The sequence below is a fragment of the Primulina eburnea genome, chromosome 4 (assembly GCF_022965805.1).
Source record: "Primulina eburnea isolate SZY01 chromosome 4, ASM2296580v1, whole genome shotgun sequence".
NCBI classification, from domain to species: domain Eukaryota; kingdom Viridiplantae; phylum Streptophyta; class Magnoliopsida; order Lamiales; family Gesneriaceae; genus Primulina; species Primulina eburnea.
In genome coordinates this window covers 36,010,409-36,034,412 of record NC_133104.1, presented here as the reverse complement: position 1 = coordinate 36,034,412, position 24,004 = coordinate 36,010,409, and the positions used below count along the sequence as shown (strand labels likewise).

The 24,004-nt window shown below is 37.8% G+C and overlaps 1 protein-coding gene and 1 long non-coding RNA gene across 7 annotated transcripts; both read left to right on the top strand.

The window, feature by feature from the left end:
• The first annotated feature begins 7,191 nt into the window (after positions 1-7,191).
• Positions 7,192-13,018, top strand: LOC140831029 (uncharacterized). Its single transcript, XM_073194713.1, has 2 exons — positions 7,192-8,432; positions 12,933-13,018. The coding sequence occupies exons 1-2, from the start codon at positions 7,325-7,327 to the stop codon at positions 12,971-12,973; spliced, it is 1,149 nt and encodes a 382-aa protein (XP_073050814.1). The 5' UTR covers positions 7,192-7,324; the 3' UTR covers positions 12,974-13,018.
• A 5,143-nt stretch (positions 13,019-18,161) lies between these two features.
• Positions 18,162-23,318, top strand: LOC140831028 (uncharacterized). 6 transcript variants are annotated; one of them, XR_012117769.1, is made up of 4 exons: positions 19,538-19,670; positions 20,421-21,901; positions 22,001-22,086; positions 22,881-23,318. It is a non-coding gene; the product is annotated as an uncharacterized lncRNA (long non-coding RNA). The 6 variants fall into 6 exon arrangements; XR_012117766.1 differs by lacking the exon at positions 22,881-23,318 and adding an exon at positions 18,162-18,306 and having other exon boundaries at positions 19,579-19,670; positions 20,421-22,417; XR_012117768.1 differs by having other exon boundaries at positions 20,421-22,086.
• The last annotated feature ends 686 nt before the right edge of the window (positions 23,319-24,004 follow it).

The following is a 24,004-nucleotide window of genomic DNA, read 5'->3' as shown; positions in this document are numbered from 1 at the left end:
GGTGACATCCATCTGTGCACCTGATGTGCTACCCTGCTCTGGCTGTGGCACTCGTCTAGGCGGCATAAATCTGATTATCAAACCGATTAGTACATAATCAATATCATCTGTCTCAGCCCTCCTCTGATCATATACCTCTGATCCAGAATCGGTTCTGATTCAGGCTTGAAATGCTGTAAATCAATTCAGATAATACAACAACATATAATAGGGAAAGCAATAATCATGCTAGCATCTCAAAAGCAAGGAAGATGACTCGATCTATCCCGCTTATTCTATTCTATCTCAGTCTACAGAACCTACTGCTCTGATACCACCTGTTGTGGGGACCCGGGCTCTAACTCTATTCTTTTGGAATTTAATTGGATCTTTGTTCGAAAATGTGGGTCAAAAATTTTGCTTTTAACTTTAATTCAAATGTATTAACTAAAGCATAACATATCTCGATAGAAATTAAACAACGTAATGTACATACTAGTCTGTTCGTACAAACATACACTAGTGTTCAAATGACAACTACAAACATAGGTAGTACAAGTTTCATAAGAAAACACTAGTAATCTGCAATGCCCGAGATCTCCACGCTATCATCATCTCTCATCTAGCTCGTGACCCCGATCCTGTCCCACCTGTTGCCATGCACACATACAGACACGACAACAGCCGGATAACTCCGGTGAGAACATATCCCAGTATAAAACATGGATGCATGCAATGTAATAAATCATGTACAAATGCATAACATAAATCAAGTAACATGAATATAAATCTAAACATGTAGTAGAATACAAATCTGTATTCAACATTCAAATCTTGACTCGACTCTTTTCTAATCTAGGGATCCCGGTTTGAATAAGACGGTCTGTTACCTACCCAACCACTCGGGGCAACGGTACGTCTTATTCCTAGACTTCGGTCAACTCTGTATCGAGGGTCTACACATATAGCAAATCTGCTCCTATGCGTCGATACACCGAAACGTCTAGTTTTGGCAAGTCTGCCAATCTCTCCTATCTCAGGACTCGAATATAAATCAATAAACAAGGCATTACATAATCAAATGTAATAACAATCTAGTATGTGATTTAGGGAAACTCGTATCAAATCTGAATCGAGTTGTGCAATCCCGTGACCACATGAATTATACCTTTCTTGTCGAATCGTCGGTCGAAGTCTCAAAGTCGGAATGTCAACTCTGTCAAGATTAATCTGAAATGGGATAATGAATGTGCTATATATATCAAAACACAATTCAACCATCTTGTACAACTCAAGAATCACATTCGGTATAAAATCGACGGCATAACGACGTATTTCTTCGATACCGATAATACAATCTCACTACAACAATATCATAATCAATCCCAACAACTCATGATCTCATCAACACCTCAATATATAGGCTGAATCTGTACAATCATAACATAACACATGCTGAAATTCGAAACAATAGCATACGGTATCTGAAAATCAATCCGGTAACGTTTCTACGATGCTCATAATATCAAGAACACATTTCTCAACTCAAAACATAATTTCCCCAACATATGAATTTCGAATCATGCTGGAATTATATAAAACTTACATCCTTTCGTAGCCAACGATGCAAGGATCACAAATCTTAACTCGGAATATAAATCGGATGGCTAAATCATTCAAACTCTCAAGTTAAAGATCAAAAGAATGAAACTTTCCTCCCAAGGTGCTCTCGGTTCTGCTGATGGGAAATGAAGGGATGAAGTGTCAATGCAAGGTATTTATATAGCATGCCATGTGTCATCACGAAATTCAAAAGTGGCAATCTCGCATGCAGACCGCGGGTGCGGTAGTTCAGGAGCGCGGGTGCGCTGTGCTCACGGCGACATTTTATTTCCTGAAATTCAATGACCGCGGGTGCGGTCCTTACATGACCGCGGGTGCGGTCTCACACCGCGGGTGCGGTCGCGCTACCACCGTGGGTGCGGTGTCTCTTCGCAAAATTCCACTAATTTCTGTCACCTACACCGCGGGGGCGGTAGTCTTAGCACCGCAGGTGCGGTGTGGCTTCGGCCATGCCTTCAAAATTCTCATTTAAATGTCATGTATTCTTACCTCTATGAGTCTAGCATCAATGGAAACTGATAATTCTCGAGCCTTACAGTTCAGTTTCCTGTTGAGTAGTTTCAGTAGCTGAGTCTTTGGGTGGCTTTTGAACTGACTGTTCAGCTGGCTCGTCTGATGATAATTCTTGGGAGGCCGCTGGAATGATCAGTTCTTGACCCATTAACCTGTTTTTTATTTTCATTTGTAAAGAAAGAAGATTTGAGTCCAGTTGATTATGCATAGCTGTATCATTGAATGCAGTTGGACTGGTAGGATCAAAATTCAGTCATAGTTCAACAACTATCTTTTGTAGCTTCTTAGCTATCAGTTGATTGAAAAAATAATACTTTCTCTCTAGAGCCTGAACAATTGTAGAAGCCTTGACTTCCCTTAGAACAACAGTCTCCAGATCAATAAATTTCTTCAGTTTAGACTTCTTCTGAAGTTGTTTGGCAAAGACTTAAATCCTGAACTTCACCCATTCATTGTAGGCTTTGAGCTTGTTCTCTGCAGATTAATTGATCTCTTGCAAAATAAGATCAATGTGAGTTTGGATAGCATTGGTTGGCCTGGGTTTTTCTTGCAATTTGCCTTTGCCTTTAGAGTCAGTCAGGGCATGAGGAATGCTCAACCCTGATGTAGTTGCATCAATATTTTCTTTGATCACTATTCCCTTAGGTCTAGAAGTAGGTAGGGAAGTGTAGCCAGTAATAGTGATCAATGGAGCCTTAAATCTAGCAAGCTTCTTCTTGTCACCAGATTCAGTGACTTTCTTCTTCGGTAGAATGGTAGATAGAGGTAACTGATCCTCAGTTGAGGGTTCAGTTGGAACAGCTTTCAGTAGGATAGCATTGATAGGCTGTTGAGCCCCGGACTGCATCAATCTTTCAGTTGGAATGGTCCCAACTGAAACAGTAGGCTTTGTCTTCAAGGTTCGTGGCTTCTTGACGACCTTGGGCGATGGAGTCTTTTCTGAGTCAGTTTCACTGACAATCAGTTTGCGCTTAAGCACCTTCTTTTTTGAGTCTCCTTCCGTGCTTTCTTAACTGATTTGGGAGCTTCTTCCATCCCAATCTCCTTCTTCACTTGAATAAACTTCTGAGGAGTCATATCCAGTTTCTTCTCGAGTGGCTGGACATTTTTAGCATTGAAGATTTTTAGTTTCGATGATCTCTCAGAATCATCAGTCACCATCCGCTTGACCTTCAGCAAATAGCTGAGATGTACCGCAAAGCCCTTTGATTGTTTGGAAGACTGAAACATGTTCCTCAAGATGTTGAAAATAATATTCTTCCAGTTCATCTTTCTTTCAGCCATGATTGCAGTCATAGCATGAAATTTCTCCAAAGTGAGGGCAGCAAAGAATCCTGCCTTTTCCAAGAGCCCCTTCACTACAATATCTGCCAACAGTTGCACCTCTGGCTTCAGTTCCTTCTTGGGATCGGAAACTTTGATTTTTCGATCATCAGCAGAGAGTAGGGTTTGCATCTCTTCAACGTCAAATGCCTTGACTTCAGAAAGGTTAACTAGTCCATCAGTAGGCAGTTGAAATAGGTTGCAGAAGAAGTCATCTTCAATGATCAGCAACTGACCATTTAAGTAGTTGCGATACTGCCTTCTTTAGTGACATAGCCGCTGGCAAAGAGATCTTTGATCTCTTTGGGATAGATTTCTTGAGATTACAACCCCAAAAATTGTTTCAGACCGGCTGCTTGCAGTTTCAGAAAAACATTCTTGACTCTTTCGTCTTTTACAGTCAAGACAGAATCAAATTCGATCGCCATAGTGTTCATGACATGAGCTAGGATCTGGTTTGCCATTTGATTGAGTGAAATCTGCGAAAAAGAGTATGCTTGAGTAGAAGTTTGCTCTGAATGCTTGAATGTGCGCATAAGAAGAAAAACTGAATTGGAGCGGGTATAGTACTGATGTAAGTGACTGTTCAAATTTTTGGACACGTGTCAGTCCAGGAAAATTTGAATTTAAAATGTGTGTACATGTGATAAAGACATGTGTAGAATATGAATGGATTATGTGGGTCCATGTTTCAAAATATTGCTCAATGAAAGACAGCAATTAATGCTTCGACAAACAGTCACATCATTTAATATAGAATATTATTCGAATTATCAGTTAACATATTTGAGAAGATCAGTTGGACCAGCAACTGAGTGACCAGTTGAAAACTTAATCAGTTCAGTTGAAGACCAACTGACTATTTTCTTCTCAGTTAACTTTTTGTTCGATATTCTCCCTCAATAAATGCATGTAACTAAAAGTAAGGGTAAGAGAAACTTAGTCTGAATTAGTTAAGGTCAGATGACTCTTTGTCTTCTTCCTGTCTCTTCAAGTCTTGTCTATAAATAAGATCGTTGTCATTTGGTAATGTCATCTGAACTCCAATGGATTGTGAAAGCAGCACACATGTCCCTCATCCTTCATGGACGCCTCAACATATCCAGGGATTTAAAAGTGACCCTGAAGAATACGTCTTTAGAGAGGTTATGTCCATTTGGACTACCGCTCACTATATTCAATCAATCAATGATGGAGAGTTCCCTGCTTCTACTAAGTAGAGATCACTTGCAAGGAAGCTTAAGAGACGTGCACATGTTGATCATATATCTGAGCTAGTCAAGGATGATGTACTAATCCAGATGATGCAGTTGAAGGAATGGCACTTGCTTCAAAGAATTGAAAATGCCGAAGTCTTCAAAAATATTAAGAGTCATGACTTGAATAATTTGTTGATGTTATGGCAAGATGCCGTAGGGAGTGGACTGAGTGATGTAGTATGGTATCGATTTTATTCTCAATAAAATCTTGATTTGTATCACTGTTGTTGTCTTTTTATCTTTCTGCAAAACTTAAATTTCATCAGTTGACAAATATTTAACAAACTGAATACAAGAACTGATAAATGACTAACTGACATCAGTTGACATACAATTAACAAACTGAACATAATAACTGATAAATGATTAACTGACACCAGTTGACATACAGTTAACAAACTGAACATAATAATTGATAAATGATTAACTGACATCAGTTGACATGCATTTAAAAAAAATGACAAACTGAATGAACGACAACTGACAAAGCATCATTAAAACTGATTAAGATAAATCAATTAAACCAAGTATATTATGAAAGTGAGAAAACTTAGTCTCTGGCAATGGTTTGGTGAAGATGTCAGCAGCTTGTTGTTCAGTTGACACATTTTCCAGTCTGATAGCTTTCTTCAGAGCATGATCTCTGATGAAGTGATGCCTGACATCAATGTGCTTGGTCCTTGAGTGAAGAACTGGATTATAAGTTATTGCAATCATGCTCGTATTATCACAAAATATGAAAGATTATTTAGCATAAACTCCATAATCTTTCAGTTGTTGCTGAATCCAGAGCAGTTGGGCACAACAACTTCCAGCAGCAAGGTATTCTGCTTCAGTTGTGGAAGTAGCTATGATGTTTTCTTCTTATTGAACCACGAGATCAGTCTGTCTCCTAGAAACTGACATGATCCACTGGTGCTTTTACGATCTAGCTTACATCCTGCATAATCTGCATCTGAATATCCAACTAATTGAAAGAAGAGTCTTTAGCGTATCATAATCCCACATTTTGAGTGCCTTTTATATATTTTAAAATTCTTTTGGCAAAAGTTAAATGCGGTTGTTTAGGGTTTGCTTGAAATCTAGCACACATGCAAACATCAAACACAATATCAGGACGACTAGCAGTTAGGTACAATAATGAACATATTAAACCTCTGTAGAGTGTCGTCACAACTGATATTCCCCCTTGATCATTGTCCAGTTTGACTGATGAACTCATGGGAGTTCTTGCAGCTGAGCATATTTTCATGCCAAATTTCTTGAGCAATTTCTTCGTATGTTTGGTCTGAATGATAAAAATACCAACGTCCAGTTGCTTCACTTGCAGTCCGAGAAAGAATGTCAGTTCACCCATCATGCTCATCTCAAATTTTTCCTACATTAACTTAGCAAATTTCTCACATAATTTGGGGTTAACTGACCCAAATACAATAACATCGACATAAATTTGCACAAGTAAAATATGATCATTTTTAGAAAATTTGAACAAGGTCTTGTCAACTCATCCAACAGTAAAATCATGATCAGTCAAGAATTTTGAAAGTGTCTCATACCAAGCTCTTGGAGCCTGTTTAAGACCATATAAAGCTTTGTTCAAATGATAGACATGATCAGGAAAAGAGTGATTGATAATATTTGAAGGTTGTTCAACATAAAATTTTTCTTGCAACTGACCATTCAGAAATTAACTTTTTACATCCATTTGATAGACTTTGAAGTTCTTGAATGATGCATAGGCAAGGAACATTATGATTGCTTCTAGTCTTGCGTTTCATCATAGTCAATTCCTTCTTCCTGCCTATATCCTTGAGCTCCAAGTCTTGCTTTGTTGCGTGCAATTGAACCATCTTCGTTCAGTTTATTTCTGATTTTTTTTTGCAAACTGGTCTTGGAACTAAGTTTCAGACATTGTTATGGGTAAACTGATTTAGCTCATCTTGCATAGCATTTATCTAATTAGGATCAGCAAGAGCTTCGTCAGTTTTCTTTGGTTCTAGTTGTGAGACAAAAGCAGAATGAATGAACAAATTAAGCATTTGATTTCTTGTTCTTAGCGGGTCAGATGGATTACCTATCACCAATTCTGGAGGATGTGATTTGTAATGACCCGAATTCTTATTTTGAATGAAATATTAATTAAGAGATAATTAATGAGATGTTAATTAAGTATTATTAAGGAATTGATAATTCGGGATTAAGCTGTTGGTATCCACCGAATTTTAAATGGATAACCCGACCTACTTCGGATTACATTATCTCGAGAAATCCAACTAGACCAATGAGATTCTGACACGTGGCAGATAAGATTGGTTTTCGGTGGTGATCCAGTGGAGGTTTTCTGTGGTTTATCGTTTTCACGTTTAGAATCATGTATTTGTTATTGTTGTATTAATGTTTAAGACTATATTTATTGTTTTGTTTTCATTTGGGTTGTAAGATGATTAAGTATTTGGTTTCCGCTGTTTAATTGATTGGTATTATGTTTAATGTTGCATGTTTATTAGTCTGTTTAGTAGTGGCTCGGGTAAGGGCGCTACATTTTGTGGTATCAGAGCATGCAAAATTTTTGGGACATTAGTAATTCTATTTTGAGGATTTAGAAGTTGATTTTAGTTTCCTTTCAGATGTCAGGAGATGGAAGCAGTCACGGTAGTGTGGGACATGGCCGTTATGGCGACGATGAGGCTGGCCGAGAACATCGTCGTAGAGATCGTGATGGAAGGCGTCACCGAGATCATGATGAAAGGAGACGTAGGAACCGTGTCAACATTATGGATTTCATGAAGATTGGACCTTCACCGTTGAACGGAGATGAGAATGCTGATGTTGCTGAAGCTTGGGTTGATATCATGGAGCAGTGTTTTCGAGTGCTGCACTATGACGAGGATGAGAAGATGGAGGTAGCCGATTTCATGATCCAAGGAAAAGCTCGGAAATGGTGGAAACCTGTTTCTGCCATTCTAGTTCAGCAGCATGGGCGGATTCGTTGGGAACATTTCCGTCAGGCCTTCATCAATCATCACTTTCCGCCAGCTCTTCTCCAGGCGAAGGAGATGGAACTGTTGACCATTAAGCAAGGAGATTCGAACATTGAGGATTATCAGAAGCGTTTTACGGATCTATTGCCGTACGCTCCTCACATCAGTGAGAATTCTGCAGCAAAATATTCTCACTTTTTGAATGGTTTGAACCAGGAGATTTTTGATCGGATTTCTGTCTGTGATGATCCTACTTCGTACGAAGGATTAGTGAATCGTTGTCGTCAAGCCGAGATCAGTATTGCTAGGAGGAAGGCTATGCAAGCTAGCAAAAGTTCTAGTTCGTTGGGACCAAGGGCTCAGTCTTTCAAGAAGTCTGTATCTTCTTCTTCTTCCGGTTCTGGAGGGGTGCACAGCTTTGGCAGGAAAAAGATGCAATGTGGCCACTGCGGAGGCAATCACCCGACAGAGAATTGTCGAAGAACAACAGGTGCATGTTTCAATTGTGGTGGTTTTGGTCACATGAATAGGGATTGCCCTAATTTGGAGAATCAGAGTGGAGGCGGAGGTTCTATGACAGGGTCTTATAGTGGAAAACAGTCTGAGGCCACTGTTCAACAGAAAGGTTTTCCTGCTCAAGGTTCTCGTCGTGGAGGAATATCGCAAGGATCTCAGCAACGCCCACGAGTTCAGGGGCAAGTGTTTGCCTTAAACCAAGAGCAAGCTGAGGAGCATAACGAGAGAGTCATTGCAGGTAATTTTCTTTTATGTGGTATTCCTGCATATGTATTGATTGACACTGGGGCATCACATTCATTCATAGCATCAACGTTTGTTAAGAAGCATAAACTACCCTACGTGTCATTAGATGTTTTGTTGTCGGTGTCTACACCGATGGGACAAGAGGTTTTAGCTAAGCGACTTGTAATAGACTGTTTGCTAGAGTTTGAGGGAAATTACTTGTCTGCCAATTTGATGATATTGCTATGGAAGATTTCGATTGTATTATGGGAATCGACCTATTGACTAAGTATAGAGCGACGGTAGATTGTTATCAACGTCTCGTTCAGTTTCGTCCAGAAGGAGACGAGAATTGGTTCTTCTTTGGTGAGGGAGCTCGACCTCCAATGCCAGTAGTGTCTGCTGTAAAGGAACAACGAGCTTTAGCAAAAGGAGGAGAAGGATGCCTCATTTATGCTGTTGACGTATCAAACGATGTAATCGACGTGAAGAATATTCCAGTTGTCAATGAATTTCCTGATGTTTTCCCCGATGAAATTCCTGGATTTCCTCCAAAGAGGGAAGTGGAAGCGGAGATAGAGTTGGTACCAGGAACCGCACCTATCTCCAGAGCGCCTTATAGATTGGCACCAACAGAGATGAAAGAGTTGAAACAACAGTTACAAGATCTTCTTGACAAAGGGTACATTAGACCCAGTGTGTCTCCTTGGGGAGCACCAGTGTTGTTCGTTAAAAAGAAGGATGGGTCTATGTGGCTTTGCATAGATTATCGGCAGTTGAACCGAGTAACAGTCAAGAATAAATATCCGTTACCACGGATTGATGATTTGTTTGATCAACTGCAAGGGACTTCAGTGTACTCGAAGATCGCTTTACGGTCTGGATATCATCAACTTCGAGTTCATCAACGTGATATCACTAAGACTGCATTTCGAACAAGGTATGGGCATTACGAGTTTCTAGTGATGCCATTTGGTTTGACGAATGCTTCAGCAGTATCTATGGATTTGATGAACCGAGTATTCCAGGAGTATCTTGACAAGTTTGTCATTGTCTTTATTGATGACATATTGGTATACTCTCGTAGCCTTGAAGAGCATGCACAACATTTAAGGATTGTGTTGCTAACCTTAAGGAATCACCAACTGTATGCTAAGTTGAACAAGTGCGAGTTTTGGCTCGACAGAGTTGTCTTCTTGGGACATGTTATATCCAAAGATGGGATATCAGTGGATCCTAGCAAGATCGAAGCAGTGTTGAGTTGGGCACGACCGGAATCAGCTCAAGAGATAAGAAGTTTTCTAGGTTTGACAGGTTATTACCGGAGATTCATATCAGGATTTTCTCAGATTGCCAAACCATTGACTCAACTGACCTGTAAGAATGTGCAGTTCAAATGGACTCATGATTGTGAAAATAGTTTCAATGAACTGCGTCAACGTTTGACAACTGCACCAGTTTTAGCTCTGCCATCTGGATCAGGAGGGTACATTGTGTACACTGATGCATCACTTCAAGGACTTGGGTGCGTTTTAACCCAGAATGGTCATGTGATTGCATATGCATCCAGATAGTTGAAGAAGCATGAAGAGAATTATCCAGTTCATGATCTGGAATTGGCAGCGATTGTGTTTGCTTTGAAGATTTGGCGACATTATCTCTACGGAGAGAGATTTGAGATTTTTACAGATCACAAGAGTTTGAAGTATATCTTCACTCAAGCAGAGTTGAATATGCGTCAAAGAAGATGGATGGATTTGTTAAAGGATTATGATTGCGAAATCAAGTATCATCCAGGATCAGCGAATCTTACAACCGATGCTTTTAGTCACAAGGTGAGATTATCTGCACTTCAGACAAGTTTCATATCAAGTGTAATCCAAGATTGTTGTTCACTGGGATTTCACTTCCGTCATAAGAAAGGAATGGAACACATTCGAGTAACGAGCATTTTATCTGAACCGATGTTGTATGCCAAAATCAGAGAAGCTCAGTTTTCTGATCCGAAGGTGGAAAAGTTAGCAAGGTTAGCTAACGGAGACAACACATCTGGCTTTGCATTCCAAACAGATGGAACCTTGTGTCTGTCCGGAAGAATCGTAGTTCCAGAAGATTCTAAATTGAGAGACGAGATTTTATCTCAAGCTCATAGGAGTAAGTTGAGTATCCACCCTGGAAGCATGAAAATGTATAAGGATTTGAAGACCAAGTTTTGGTGGAAAGGTATGAAGAGAAGTGTTTACCAGTTTGTAGCCAAGTGTTTGGTTTGTCAGCAAGTGAAAGCTGAACATCGACGACCAGGAGGATTACTTCAGAATCTTCCTATTCCTGAGTGGAAGTGGGAGCATGTAACGATGGATTTTGTCACCCACTTGCCGCTGTCTTCTAAGAATTGTGATGCAATTTGGGTTGTTGTGGACCGACTGACTAAGTCAGCACATTTCATTCCGTATAGTCGGGAATATAGTTTCGATCGCATGGCAAGACTATACATCCAAGAGATTCTTAAATATCATGATGTGCCAACAAGTATAGTCAGTGATAGAGATCCACGCTTTACCTCAAGGTTATGGGGAAGTTTTCAAAAAGTGTTGGGAACGACTTTGAGTCTGAGTACTGCCTATCATCCAGAGACCGATGGTCAGTCTGAGAGGACCATTCAGACACTCGAGGACATGTTGCGTGCTTGTGCTTTGGATTTTGGACCAGCATGGCATGATCATCTGCCGCTTGTGGAGTTTGCATATAACAATAGCTACCACAGTAGCATTGGTATGGCTCCGTTCGAAGCATTGTATGGTAGACGTTGTCGTACTTCTTTGTTTTGGGACGAAGTAGGAGAACGACAAGTGCAAGGACCTGAATTAGTGCAACAAGCGATTGACGTAGTGGAATTGATCAAGAAGAGAATTAAAACTGCACAAGATCGTCAATCGAGTTATGCGAATACCAAGCGTAGACCTCTACAGTTTCAGTCAGGGGAAAAAGTTTTCCTTAAAGTTTCACCGTTCCGCAGGGTGATGAGATTTGGACTCAAGGGAAAATTAGCCCCAAGATTCATCGGACCTTTTGAGATCTTGGAATGTGTTGGAAATTTGGCGTATCGATTGGCTTTACCGCCGTATCTGTCCAGCATTCATAATGTCTTTCATGTATCGTTGCTACGACGGTATGTAGCAGATGAGTCGCACGTTCTTAGTCCGACAGACGTTCAACTTGAAGAAGACTTGACTTATGTCGAGCAGCCGCTTTTAATCCTGGGTAGGAAAGAGAAAAAGCTCAGAAACAAGACCATTCCACTTGTTCTAGTGCAATGGCAACGCCGAGGTACTGCAGAAGCGACTTGGGAGTTAGAGAGTCGTATGCGCTCAGAGTATCCACATTTGTTTTGAGTTGTATTTTATTCAGTTGTATTGTACTTCAGTTTTGATTTCGAGGACGAAATCTTTGTAAGGAGGGGAGGATGTAATGACCCGAATTCTTATTTTGAATGAAATATTAATTAAGAGATAATTAATGAGATGTTAATTAAGTATTATTAAGGAATTGAGAATTCGGGATTAAGCTGTTGGTATCCACCGAATTTTAAATGGATAACCCGACCTACTTCGGATTACATTATCTCGAGAAATCCAACTAGACCAATGAGATTCTGACACGTGGCAGATAAGATTGGTTCAGATTTTCTGAAATAGTCCGGATGCAGCCTATAAATGGAAGCCGATTCTTTTGTTTCCTTCACCGCATTCTTCAGAGAGAGTTCTAGTTGTACCTTAGGTTTTCTAGCCAGTTTCTAGGGCACTTTGGTGTCGGGAAGTTTCGGAGCTAGTGTCGACTCGAGGAGGGTCGGTGTACTGAGATCGAGACATCATCAGCGGGCTGACGACGGACGCAGGTATAAGCCTAAATCCTTAGATAGTGATTTAAGGATCATTAGGGAGATCTTTGTAGCATGTTTGATCTGGTTTGTTAGTGATTTCTTTATGTTGGTATTGTCTAGATTCAGAGCTTTCTGTCAGATTGTTTTAGTGAGGTACGTGATGTACTGACTGAGATATCCAAGCGTAGTATACACACTTATATGCTGCATATTTATCTGTTGCATGATACATGTTTACTGCTTTGGCATATTATGCATGACATATCATGTTGAGCCTGATATCTTTTGAGATATACCTAATTTGTTGGGGCCGCTCAGCCCTATTCTGTATTGTTGACGATGGGGCATCGAGAGCTACAGTGTCCGACGGGACCCGCGGGCTCTGATGACCTGGACATTGCAGGTCCACGTCTTGATGATGAGTGTGGGAGCCAAAACATGCCTAGGGCAGATCAGAGACTACACACTCAGGCGCCTCTAGACTGAGCATGAGATTCTTGACTTGATCCTTGATATCCGAGCATATTGCATTTTGCATGCATCATATCAGTTTGTATACTCGTACATTCTCGTATTGGGCGATTGTCGCTCACGTCCTTGTTTTCATCTTGGGCACCCCATTCCACGGGGCAGGTCTTAGGTTGGACGGTTCGGACGACCAGGGCAGTGGCTAGAGCAGTTGGGTTTTCGGTGGTGATCCAGTGGAGGTTTTCTGTGGTTTATCGTTTTCACGTTTAGAATCATGTATTTGTTATGGTTGTATTAATGTTTAAGACTACATTTATTGTTTTGTTTTCATTTGGGTTGTAAGATGATTAAGTATTTGGTTTCCGCTGTTTAATTGATTGGTATTAAGTTTAATGTTGCATGTTTATTAGTCTGTTTAGTAGTGGCTCGGGTAAGGGTGCTACATGATTCTTCCATCTGAGCTCATTATTTGTTGCTTCCATATCAGCAACCGCTTCTGTTGGCAACTGAATGTTTTCAGTTTCAGTTGGAGCTGTATCAGTTGGTAACTGAATATCATCTGTTTGCTCCATCAACTGATTATCAGGAGCAGGTTCATGTTCAAGTGATTGATCTAGTATTTCTGGTTCAGGTGTTTGAAGGATATTTCTATTGATATGATTTTCTTTTTCATTTTCATCCTCCAAACTGATCTCTGTAAATCGATCAACTAGCTCAACATGAATAGATTCTTCAACATTTAAAGAACTTTTATTGAAAACTCTATATGCTTTGCTAACTGAAGAATATCCAAGAAATATTTTCTCTGCAGATTTGGCATCAAAGGCTTTTAAATGATTTTTACCAGTATCAAGAATAAAACATCTACAGCCAAATATCTTGAAATAAGAAACCACACTTCTTCCATGACAGATCTATATGGTGTTTTCACATGATTCTTATTAATCATTGATCTGTTCTGAGTATAACATGCAGTGTTTACTGCTTCAACCCAAAACCTTTGAGAAATACCAGAATCAGCAAGCATTGTTCTACCAGCTTCTTTAAGAGTCATATTTCTTCTCTCAACTACACCATTTTGCTGAGGTGTTCTAGCTACTGAGAGCTCATGCTTGATTCCAGTATTTTCTAAAAACGTTGCAAGATTTTGATTGCTGAATTCAGTCCCTCTGTCAGACCTTATTCGATCAATCCCAACTGATTTTTCATTTAAAAGTCTTTTGAAGAGCTTAATCAGTTATGCAGCAGTTTGGTCTTTGGATTTGAGAAAATAAGCCAAGTAAATCTTGAAAAATCATCCACAACTACTAGGGTGTATTTCATTACCCCTAAACTCATGACTGGTATTGGACTAAAAAGATCCATATATAACAGCTCTAAGCATCGGGAAGATGATTTACAACCTCTGTTTTTGAATGAAGATCTTACTTGTTTACCAAACTGACATGCTAAACAAACTTTATCTATTTGAAAAATCTATTTTGGACAAACCAATTACAAGATCAGGGTTACTCAAATACGTAATAGATTTAAAGTTTAAGTGGTTCAAGCTCTTATGCCACAACCAGTTTTTAGAAGATTTGGAAGCAATGAAACAAACTGGTGCATAAGGTTGTTCAGTCCAACTGACTTTGTAAGTATTTTCACAACAATTTCCAGTTAGGATGACCTCATCGGTTGAGTCTCTAACTGAACACGTGTGTCTGTCAAACTAAACTGAGAAATTATTGTCGCATAACCGAATGATTCTTATCAAGTTATACTTCAAATTCTCAACTAGCAAAATATCTTTAATTGTAAAGTTACCATGGATAAACTTATCCCTTACCCACAGTTTTACCTTTGGAGTTGTCTCCATAACTGATGTTTGGTCCAGTATATTTGATCAGTTGATATAGCAAATTTGTATCTCCTGTCATATGTCGCGAACAATCAGTGTCTAGATACCAAGTTGATTCTTTGTTTGTACCTGTTACCTGCAATCACACACGGTATATATAATTTCTGGTACCCATATTCATTTGGATCCTAAACTAATTAGTCCTTTAGGAACTCAGACTTGGACCAGTCTAACTGACTTCCCAGTTGTTGTGTTCCAAATGGTTTTTCTCGAATTCTTGGCAATATGTATGTGATGTGAGGATAAACAGTATGATTTGTATCTTTTTTCAACTGACTATTATTTTGATATCGTTTATGAAATGGCTTACAGATGTAGTAATTGTAATAGTCATTCCTTGAGTACTGATTTTTGTAACTGAATCGTTTAAGTGACCAGTTTCTTTTATCAGTTGAACTCTCAGAGCTATATCCAATTCCATACCGTTTGCCTTTGTTCTTACTTTATGTCAATTGAACAGCTGGTCTACTAGGTTATGAGAATTCATTTACCATAGTTGATTTTACAAAGGTAATGTACTTTACTTTGTTTTATTCAACTTTGGTTGAGCATCACTTGCAGAATTTTCATCATGATTGTTAAAGCCTAAACCAGTTTTATCATCAACTGATTTTTGTGAATTCTGCATTTCAGTCAATGTAACTGAAGACTTGTTCCAAGCTTGAATCAGTTCAGTATGTTTTGAAATTTCTGTTTTTAACTGGCATATCAAAGCTTGATTTTCAATTATTTCATCTTTTTGCTGTGCAATCTCTCTTTTTAGACTCAACAATTCAACGGACTCATCAGTTTCTGTTTGTTGTCAGTGGGATCAGTTTTCTCAGTTCTAACCTTCTGAAATGATCGAGCAAGTTTGTGATACTCATTTACCATGTCATGCAATGTGGCAATGAGTTCCTCACGAGTGAAATCAGTAGAGCTGAAGTCAAATATATGTTCACTTGCTAACTCCAGTTCAGCATCATCTGCCATTAAGCACTTGACTTTCTCTTCATCATCACTTGAACTGATTGGACTTTCTGGTTATGACTCGTCGCTGTCAGTTTTAGCCCACTTAGATTTGCTCTCTTCAGCCAAAAGTACTTCATGTTTCTTTTTGAATGAGTTATTGTCATCCTTGCTCCTTCTTCTGTGATCATAGGGCTTCTTTCCCTTTTTAGTTGATCATCGATTGTCTTTCTTTGGCTTAGGATAGTCTGCTATAAATTACCAGATTTGCCACCGTTGTAGCAAGCATAGGATTCTTATTTGGATTGATTTTTCTGATATTGCTTCTGGAAGTTTCTTTGATTCCTCTTCATAAAATTTCCAAACTTCTTGACAAACAATGACATAGCATCATTGCTCAGTTGATCAGCAGATTTGTCAACTGAACCAGTTGGTTCCAGTCTGACAGCAGTTAAAGCAGTTGTGGCAGCAGATGTTAAAGGATCTCCTTCTCTGGTTTGTAGTTCAAACTCGTAAGCCTTTAGATCAGCAAACAAGTCATGAAGTTCGACCTTGTTAAGGTCCTTTGACTCTCTCATTGCCATGGTCTTGACATGCCATTCTTTGGGAAGACCTCTGACCACCTTCAATGCCACTTCTTTGTTGGAATACACCTGTCCAAGTGCATTCAGCTCATTGATAATACCATTGATCCTCTCATCATATTTGTGCATGGATTCTTCTGCTTTCATCTTGATGTTATCAAATTTCTGAACAGCAACTGATAGCTTGTTCTCTTTTCTTTGCTCGTTTCTGTCACACAGCTGGATCAGTTTTTCCCATATTTCTTTGCCAGTTTTGCACATCTTGATTTTGCTGAAAGTGACTTTATCCAGCGTTTTATATAAGATATCATTAGCCACATTATCTAGGTTGGCATTTCTTTTATCCCCGGTTGTCCATTCCTCTCTGGACTTTTCTATGCGATGAGGTGCCCAATCAGTAAAGGCAACTGCAGTGTTTGCTTTTAGGATCTTCATGGGACCATCAGTGATGACATACCACATGTCGTCATCTTGTGCAGCTAAATGAGCTTGCATTCTGATTTTTCAGTCGTCAAAATCTTCTCTGGAAAACATCGGTATTTTGTTGAATGAAGACACGTTGATCAGTTTTGTGAATAAGAGTATTCTGAGACAAGATTCAACTGCTCTGATACCACTTGTTAGGATCGGTTGAGAGGTGTTTAGAAGAGGGGTTGAATAAACACTCATGATTTTATAATCTTTTCGAATGAAGTGTCAGTTATGTGATGAACTGAAACTAGGAATCTTGTCAGTCAATAACAATCAGTTCAACTGATAACAGTTGCGGAAATAAACTGACTAAAGGATTGAATAAATAGCTGAAGTAATAACACAAAGATTTGTGGATGTTCGGAGAATGAAATAACTCCTATGTCACCCTTCTATCACAAGGATAAGATATGCACTAAAAGACTTTGATAGATACAAGACTTGTACAGACCCACTTCAGTTTGGATTTAACATTGTCCAAAACTGAAACTCTTAGTTTACTAAATATCTTTAAGTTCTTCGACTGAACTTAGCACAACTGATCTAGTTAATATCAAAATAAACAATACAACGATTTGTTCTTATAAGCTCGAAAGGTAGCCTCAAATGCTACGAATAAAACAGATAAGTGTGGGCTTTTTTATTCTTGAGTACGAGCTATAAATTCAGCAGGGTAACAACAAGCTTGAAAATAAATAGATCGATTGGGGTGCTTGCTCAACTGCTCTTCTCACCTATTTATAGGCTTCTCTTCAACGATAACAATAAATATAATTTAAATCATTATATCCGTTGATTGTCACGTCAATATTCTTCTGACATTCGTACACTTGTAAGTTCTGAAATGCGACGTTTCACTACGAGTTGCAGTCTGCTTTGTACTGTTGTCGGTTGAATATCCTTTTCAACTGATGACGTGTACAGCTGAATGATATCAGCTAATAAGCTCACAACTAAATATGTCAACTGATCAGTTTTCAACTGGTCAGTCAGTTGTCTTTGATAGTTCAGTTCAGCTGGTTTCAGTTTCCTTTGATAAACTGCGCATTAATCTTCAGTTAGGCAACAGTTTACTTGATTAGTTAGTCCAATAAATTAATCACTTAATTTGTCAAACGACCGAAATTAAATTTCCAACATGTACATGGTGATTTCAAGTGAAAGATAGATAATTGTTTGCATCTCAATTCTCTTTACTATGTATTTTTGTGAATTTTAGTTGAGCATCGGTGGAGATATGATGGAGACCACCTCCGACGTCCCTTTAACTTTTTTCTTTGTGATATCAAGTGTGTTAATGTCATAGCTTGGTCCTAATAATCATCAACCCTTTTCTTTCCTTCGAATTACACACTTCATTTTCTTAATGAGCTTCACGGACGATCGAAGAATGTAAATCTTGAATTTAATTAATCAACTATCAATTTTTAGGCATGTACATATCAAAAAATTGATGTATTTGTATATTTATTATTTATTGCATGATAATTTTCAACCGATTCTATTTCCACCGTCTTCCGCTATTTACCCATACTCTGCGATCGATCGAGCAAACTGAGCAAAAATGGCATCTTCAGCTTTCTCCAGAATATCCAACATCCAGAAACACTTCAACCCTTCAAATCCCACCTCAAAGGTACCATTTCCGTTACCCATTTATGGGTTAGATTTCTTTGTATGATCGTGTGGTGCTGTGCAGACCCAGGAAATTTCAGTAGCCGGTGGAGTAAGTATGATCAAGGTGTAAAACTGAAGTCTTAATGTTTGTATTGAATTTTATGTCTGAGTTTTTGTTTTGGTTTACAAATCAGAGTTTCGTTACAATGTTTAGCCAAGACTGTGATCTTGGAGGACGAGGAGATTTCTTATTTCCTAAATTCGACTTGATCTTCTTTCTGTTTGTTTTAGGTGGTTGAGTTTACATGGAAAAGCTCTTTCAGTAGAAGTGGCTTTTTAATAAGAATAACGAACTTTGGAAAAGCAAGTAGAACATCCTATTTCCAGAAAGTGCTTATATTTTTTATGAAAGAGACGCTTTCAGAAATGGAACTCAATAAAGTACTTTTTTGATGTATAACTTACATACCCAAACTGGTAGATATCGAGGGGATGAAATGAAGTTGTAGAAAAAATGATGTGTAATATACGAATAAGTAAAATGTTGCCGTTATTCTCCGGTTTTTCCACTATATGAACTGAAATGTTTTCGTGTATATAGAAAGTTCTGTAATCTCATTTTGTTGTTTAGCTTCAAAATCATACTTGGCTAGGATTGAGATTTTGAATTGTGTTTTTTTACTCATGCTTAATGATCACCATCTGAACATTTTCGTTTTTGGATGTCTGATAGTCTGATCTATTAGTGTGTATAGTCTGATCATGCTTAGTGGTAGCTCTTGATCCACCATAATATCTCATGGTATGATATGAAAATCTTCTCATTTCTGCTCAAACTCGACACAAATGCAGAACAATTGAGATATAGCCCAATTGGCTTTGCTTTGGTTGAATTTGTTTTTACAAATAGTGAATCCATTTAAGGTAGGATTAAAGAGAGATCGCCGCAGGGTAGGAGTTAAGGGGGGAGTAGTTGACCAAAAGAAATGGAAAATAAGTTGTTTTCTGATGCTTTGTCGGAATACAACTCAATCATCTTTCATGAACAGAATCCTTGTATATTGATGTTTTTTTCCTCATTAATGCATTTCTATACAATAATAAAATAAATAATGTTTATGTCTTCTGTATGTCCTGATTCAACTGTCATCTGATTATCTCATCCCCTATTCAAAAATGGAGTTAACTTGTTTTTTTATTAATTGCTGCTATTATAGCGCATATCATCTAATGTGCTTCAACATTTCATCGTTTTTCTTACATTATGCACTTAAGAATGCCATATCCTCAGAATCTTGGGACTGCAAGAGAGGTGGAGGCAATTGTGAGAAAATAAAGCTCTACCAGCAACAATTGCTATTTTGGATGGCATACCCTGCCTAGGTGTTTATTCAAAACTTTGTCTCAGTTCACTTTGAGTTGCTTGGATTTCCAACTTGTTTTTTCCCTGTGCTTTTGAAAATTCATAATTAGAACTATGGGTTTCTCTGTGATGGAGTTTTCAGATGCCATAAGAATTGAGAATGAAGTTAGTGAATCCAACCATGCTTTATTGTTCTAAAGACTTATGCTGATACTTGGAGATAGATATTGATCCAAATACAGTTGTAAATCTAAACAAGTACAATGATATTTGGAACAAGCTCGGAATATTTGGATGTATGCTATATCTTGGGCGAACCAGCTCTTTTGTCCGAAAAATACCTTTTATGATTTTGTTAAAATAGCGTCAGCAGATTTGATATCTTATCTTCATTTCACTTTCTATGAATTTTTCCGTTCTCTCATCTCATGTTGAATGTTATGTTTGCAATGATAGGAAATATATTTGTGTTATATATTGTACTGTGTATTTGTCTTGTTAACTATTATTTCTTTTAAAATATTGGATGCTTAAGCAGGCATTTACCCTGTCTTCACTTTTTATATTGTTAGTTCTTGGGGGAATGGGGGGAGGAAATCGCTGCAGTGAACTTAGATCTTCTTCTGAATATTTGAAATTTCACATTCTTTTACAATTATTTATTTGGTTAGTTTCTTCTGAGTTTTTTGTTTTAACTTGCTTCCTGCACACTGGAGGAAAATAAAATGGCGACAATCATCTGATTTTTTTAAGAAGCTTTAAATTTGTAGGTTTATGCTTGGAAGAACTTGAAAGGTTGACCATTCTGGGAAAAAAATCTCGTAAGACAGCTCGTAGAGACATCGCCAATTTTGTGAGTATCGAAAGATGGGCTACACTTTGTTTTCCTGCAGGGTTTTACGTATGTCCACACTAAAATTTTTAGTTCTTTGACTGCGCCACGGAAAATTCGAGTTTTTATCAATTTTGGTTGCCATGCTTAGATGCTAGATGAGAACTACAATTTTGTCTTTTTTCAAGTTAATTTTTATGTTTGTAATGAATGGTCTGTTTTGAAAAGTCCTGATGACCATGGGTGATTATCTAACTATTCCCTATATTGATATGACTTCATACTGAAATTAATGTCAACCACTGATTCTTAAATTTTTTTGCTTCTCAATATATGTCAACTGCATGGCAATTCGTGAAGTTGGATTTGTTTCCCTCATAAAGCTAGCTAGTATCTTGGAGTTTGAATATCAACAAACTTTTCAGGTAGCTACTAGAGGGAACGGTGCGACAACGGTTTCTGCGACAATGTTTTTTGGCTTACATGGTATTCCTTGCTTTCTAATAATTTCTTATGTCTCTTTCCTTCTTACGAACACTCCTTTAAGGCAATTGGTTATACTGCCAACTGTCGAGACTTCATTCATTTGCAGGTGTGTATTCCAGTATTAGTGACATTGAAACCAAAAATTAAACTATTTGGTAGAATTAAGATAAAACCATGCTGAGCTCATTCATTTGCGAAATAACTTAATTGTTGGACCATTTTGTACGCAGTATGTAAAATCAATGAGAGCGAACTATTTTTGGAAAATTCAGCAGCAAATTACTGGAACAACTACCTGATATAACCTAAACCTTTTGTTACATCTAGAATATGCATGACCTTTTAATTAAGTATATTCTGAAGATTAGTTGTATTAACTCGTTCGGATTTGGTACATGACTCTGTTGCTGTAGTTTATGCCGGGGTGAAATCAATATTAGATATTCCAAGAACATTGGAATATTTGGTATGACCCTTAATAGGTTCACATCTCACAACATCTTTTGCAATACTCATTTTACGTTGAGCTACAAGAAACTCAGCGAGTTTATATGGCTGGATATAAGACCGATGAATTCCCGGTTTTTTTCTCTGAAACTAGTGCTTGCAAGGTAATTTTTTTAAATAATAGATGTAGCAGTGATTCGGTCTTGAATTACGTGATGAAGTATTATGGGATCCTTTCCATTTTTTTCATTTTATACTGCTCCTCAAAGTTATGATTGTGCTTGACTAATATAAGTAAGGAGCGTTCTGTTTTCTTTCTTTTTCCACATTTATTACTGTGCTTAGTATTATTTTCGACCACTATAGATTCAAGCATGAATCTTGAACTCGGATCTGGAATCCTAATAGTGTTCCCTATTCCTAGAGAACATTCTGCTTCAGGTAATAAAATTGAATCAGCCATACAGAAGCTCTCAAGGAAGCTCGGTAAAACTTTGTACTTGGTCATCAAATATGTGAAATAATGATAATCAGACTAGTTATTCCTATTTGTTTTTTTTTTGGTATTTCGTTCGTGCGACACAGGGAGCAGAATGTAACTGGCAGTGCCGAAACTCCTTTCTTACTTGCCAGAGTAAACGAACTGACTTGAGGAGTCTCCCTTGTTTCAAGTATTATCTGTCGAATACTTGTGTATCGCTAACCAATTATAAATAAAAGAACGATTGAAGGGCTTAAAACATTTCATGTTTAATTTCCTTAATGGGGATTTTAGATATAGCTCGCGTGAAAAATAATGCACGAGTTGGTGCTCATATTGCTCTCTACCTTGCTAGTCTCAGACAAAATAGTACCAAGGTTGAGTGTTTCTTTACCCTTTCTAGTCTATTACTTCGGGGAAAATGATGTATCTTTGTATCCATTTCTCAGGTGCATATTTGAAAACTTGATCTGCAAATTGCTCTGAACCCAACCTTCAAACTTCTTAATATTTGATTGAAGGTGCATAATGAAACAGATAGGATTGCATTTCGAGAATTCAACGTTAACCAAACTTGAAGGAGTTGAGGTCGAATCTTTCAAGATTTCCAAATCTGTTCCCGTGTTTGTTCCACCTTATCCCCGTAGATTCTGTCGGGGTTTGAATCTGTATCGATCCCTATGTCTACTTCGTTCCTCTTGGACTTAGAACCTCACATGTTGACCAAGGGAACTAAGATTGTGGTAACGTTCGCAAATCTTGAAACCCAGATAACAAATTCAGATTTAGATAAGATCCAACAAATATTTGCTTTTTATTTGCCAATTTTCTATGTTTGAGCAAATTAGGTGAGCAAGATTTCAAGATCACTACCATATCTTAGGATTATAATATATTGCTTTGGACCTTTTTCCTTTTCTATCTTCCTCTTTTTCTTGACAGATAAAAGATAAATACCAAACTAAAGTTGTTTCAGCTCTGCAGAAGAAAAGGAATCGAGTGTTGGAAGCATGTGGGAGAATTTTCTTGATATTCCCACACTTGGAGAGCACTAAGGAACAAAAGTGATGGCCCCTTGTTTGGCTTTGTTAGGGCATGTTTGGAGCTTAGTTGATTTTCGAGAATATTATATGCTTTTGGGGCAGTTCTTGATTCCCCATACACTTATGTCATGACAAGAATACCACAAAAAAGGCTTCCTTAAAGTGGGGTGAGCCAACAGCCATGTTAGAACATGAAGCAGTCATTTGATTTCGGTCGTGGAGCCAAAAAAAATTGATTTTCTATTTTACTTGTACAAAAATATAAAGCAAAATGTGAACAAATTAAAGTGGTGGCTTCTAGCTATTTCAGGAAAGCAAATTTTATTGGGTGGGTCTCTTGTGAAACGGTCTCACGAATCTTTATTTGTGAGACGGGTCAACCCTATCGATATTTATAATATAAAATAATACTATTAGCATAAAAAATAATATTTTCTCATGGATGACCCAAATAAGATGTATGTCTCATAAATACGACCCGTGAGACCGTTTTACATAAGTTTTTGCCAATTTTATTTGAACCTTTAATTGTTAATGTTGTATTGTAAATCAATATATTATGTAGACAGCTCGGAAAGATTATTAGTTAAGAAAGCATACAGATTCGCCTTATAGTTTTTGTTTTGTTTTCAATACATTTTCGCATTTTCTTGAAAAGCCAAAAAAAAAAAGGTTTTGCCGAATAAAAATATGGGATTTCATGATCCCATTTTAATTTTGGCGATTTTGAAAGTGACAAAAGATATCCGAGTGAAATGACAAAATGTCCTTACAAAAGAATGTTTGAATGATCCGTCGATATAGACATAATAGATCGATTATCGTTTATCATAGGGTTCTATCTTGGCAAACGTATTTGATTTAGAATATTGCAAGATCATTGCTTTTAAGAAAATTACATATAATTTTATTGTTTTTGTTTGATTCTCATTTGTCTTGCTTGTCAGCCCATGGTTATTCTATTTTCTAAGTATGATATAATTTTTTTTTTCATTTTTATGAGCAATACAATTTTAATGTGTTTTTATCAGTAAGATTTCGTATTTGTTATAATATTTATCTTAG

Coding starts and splice junctions, on each gene's coding strand:
- LOC140831029 (XM_073194713.1), top strand. CDS start 7,325: ATGTCAGGAGATGGAAGCAGTCACGGTAGTGTGGGACATGGCCGTTAT. Junction 8,433..12,932: donor TAACGAGAGAGTCATTGCAG/GTAATTTTCTTT, acceptor TCCACGGGGCAG/GTCTTAGGTTGGACGGTTCG.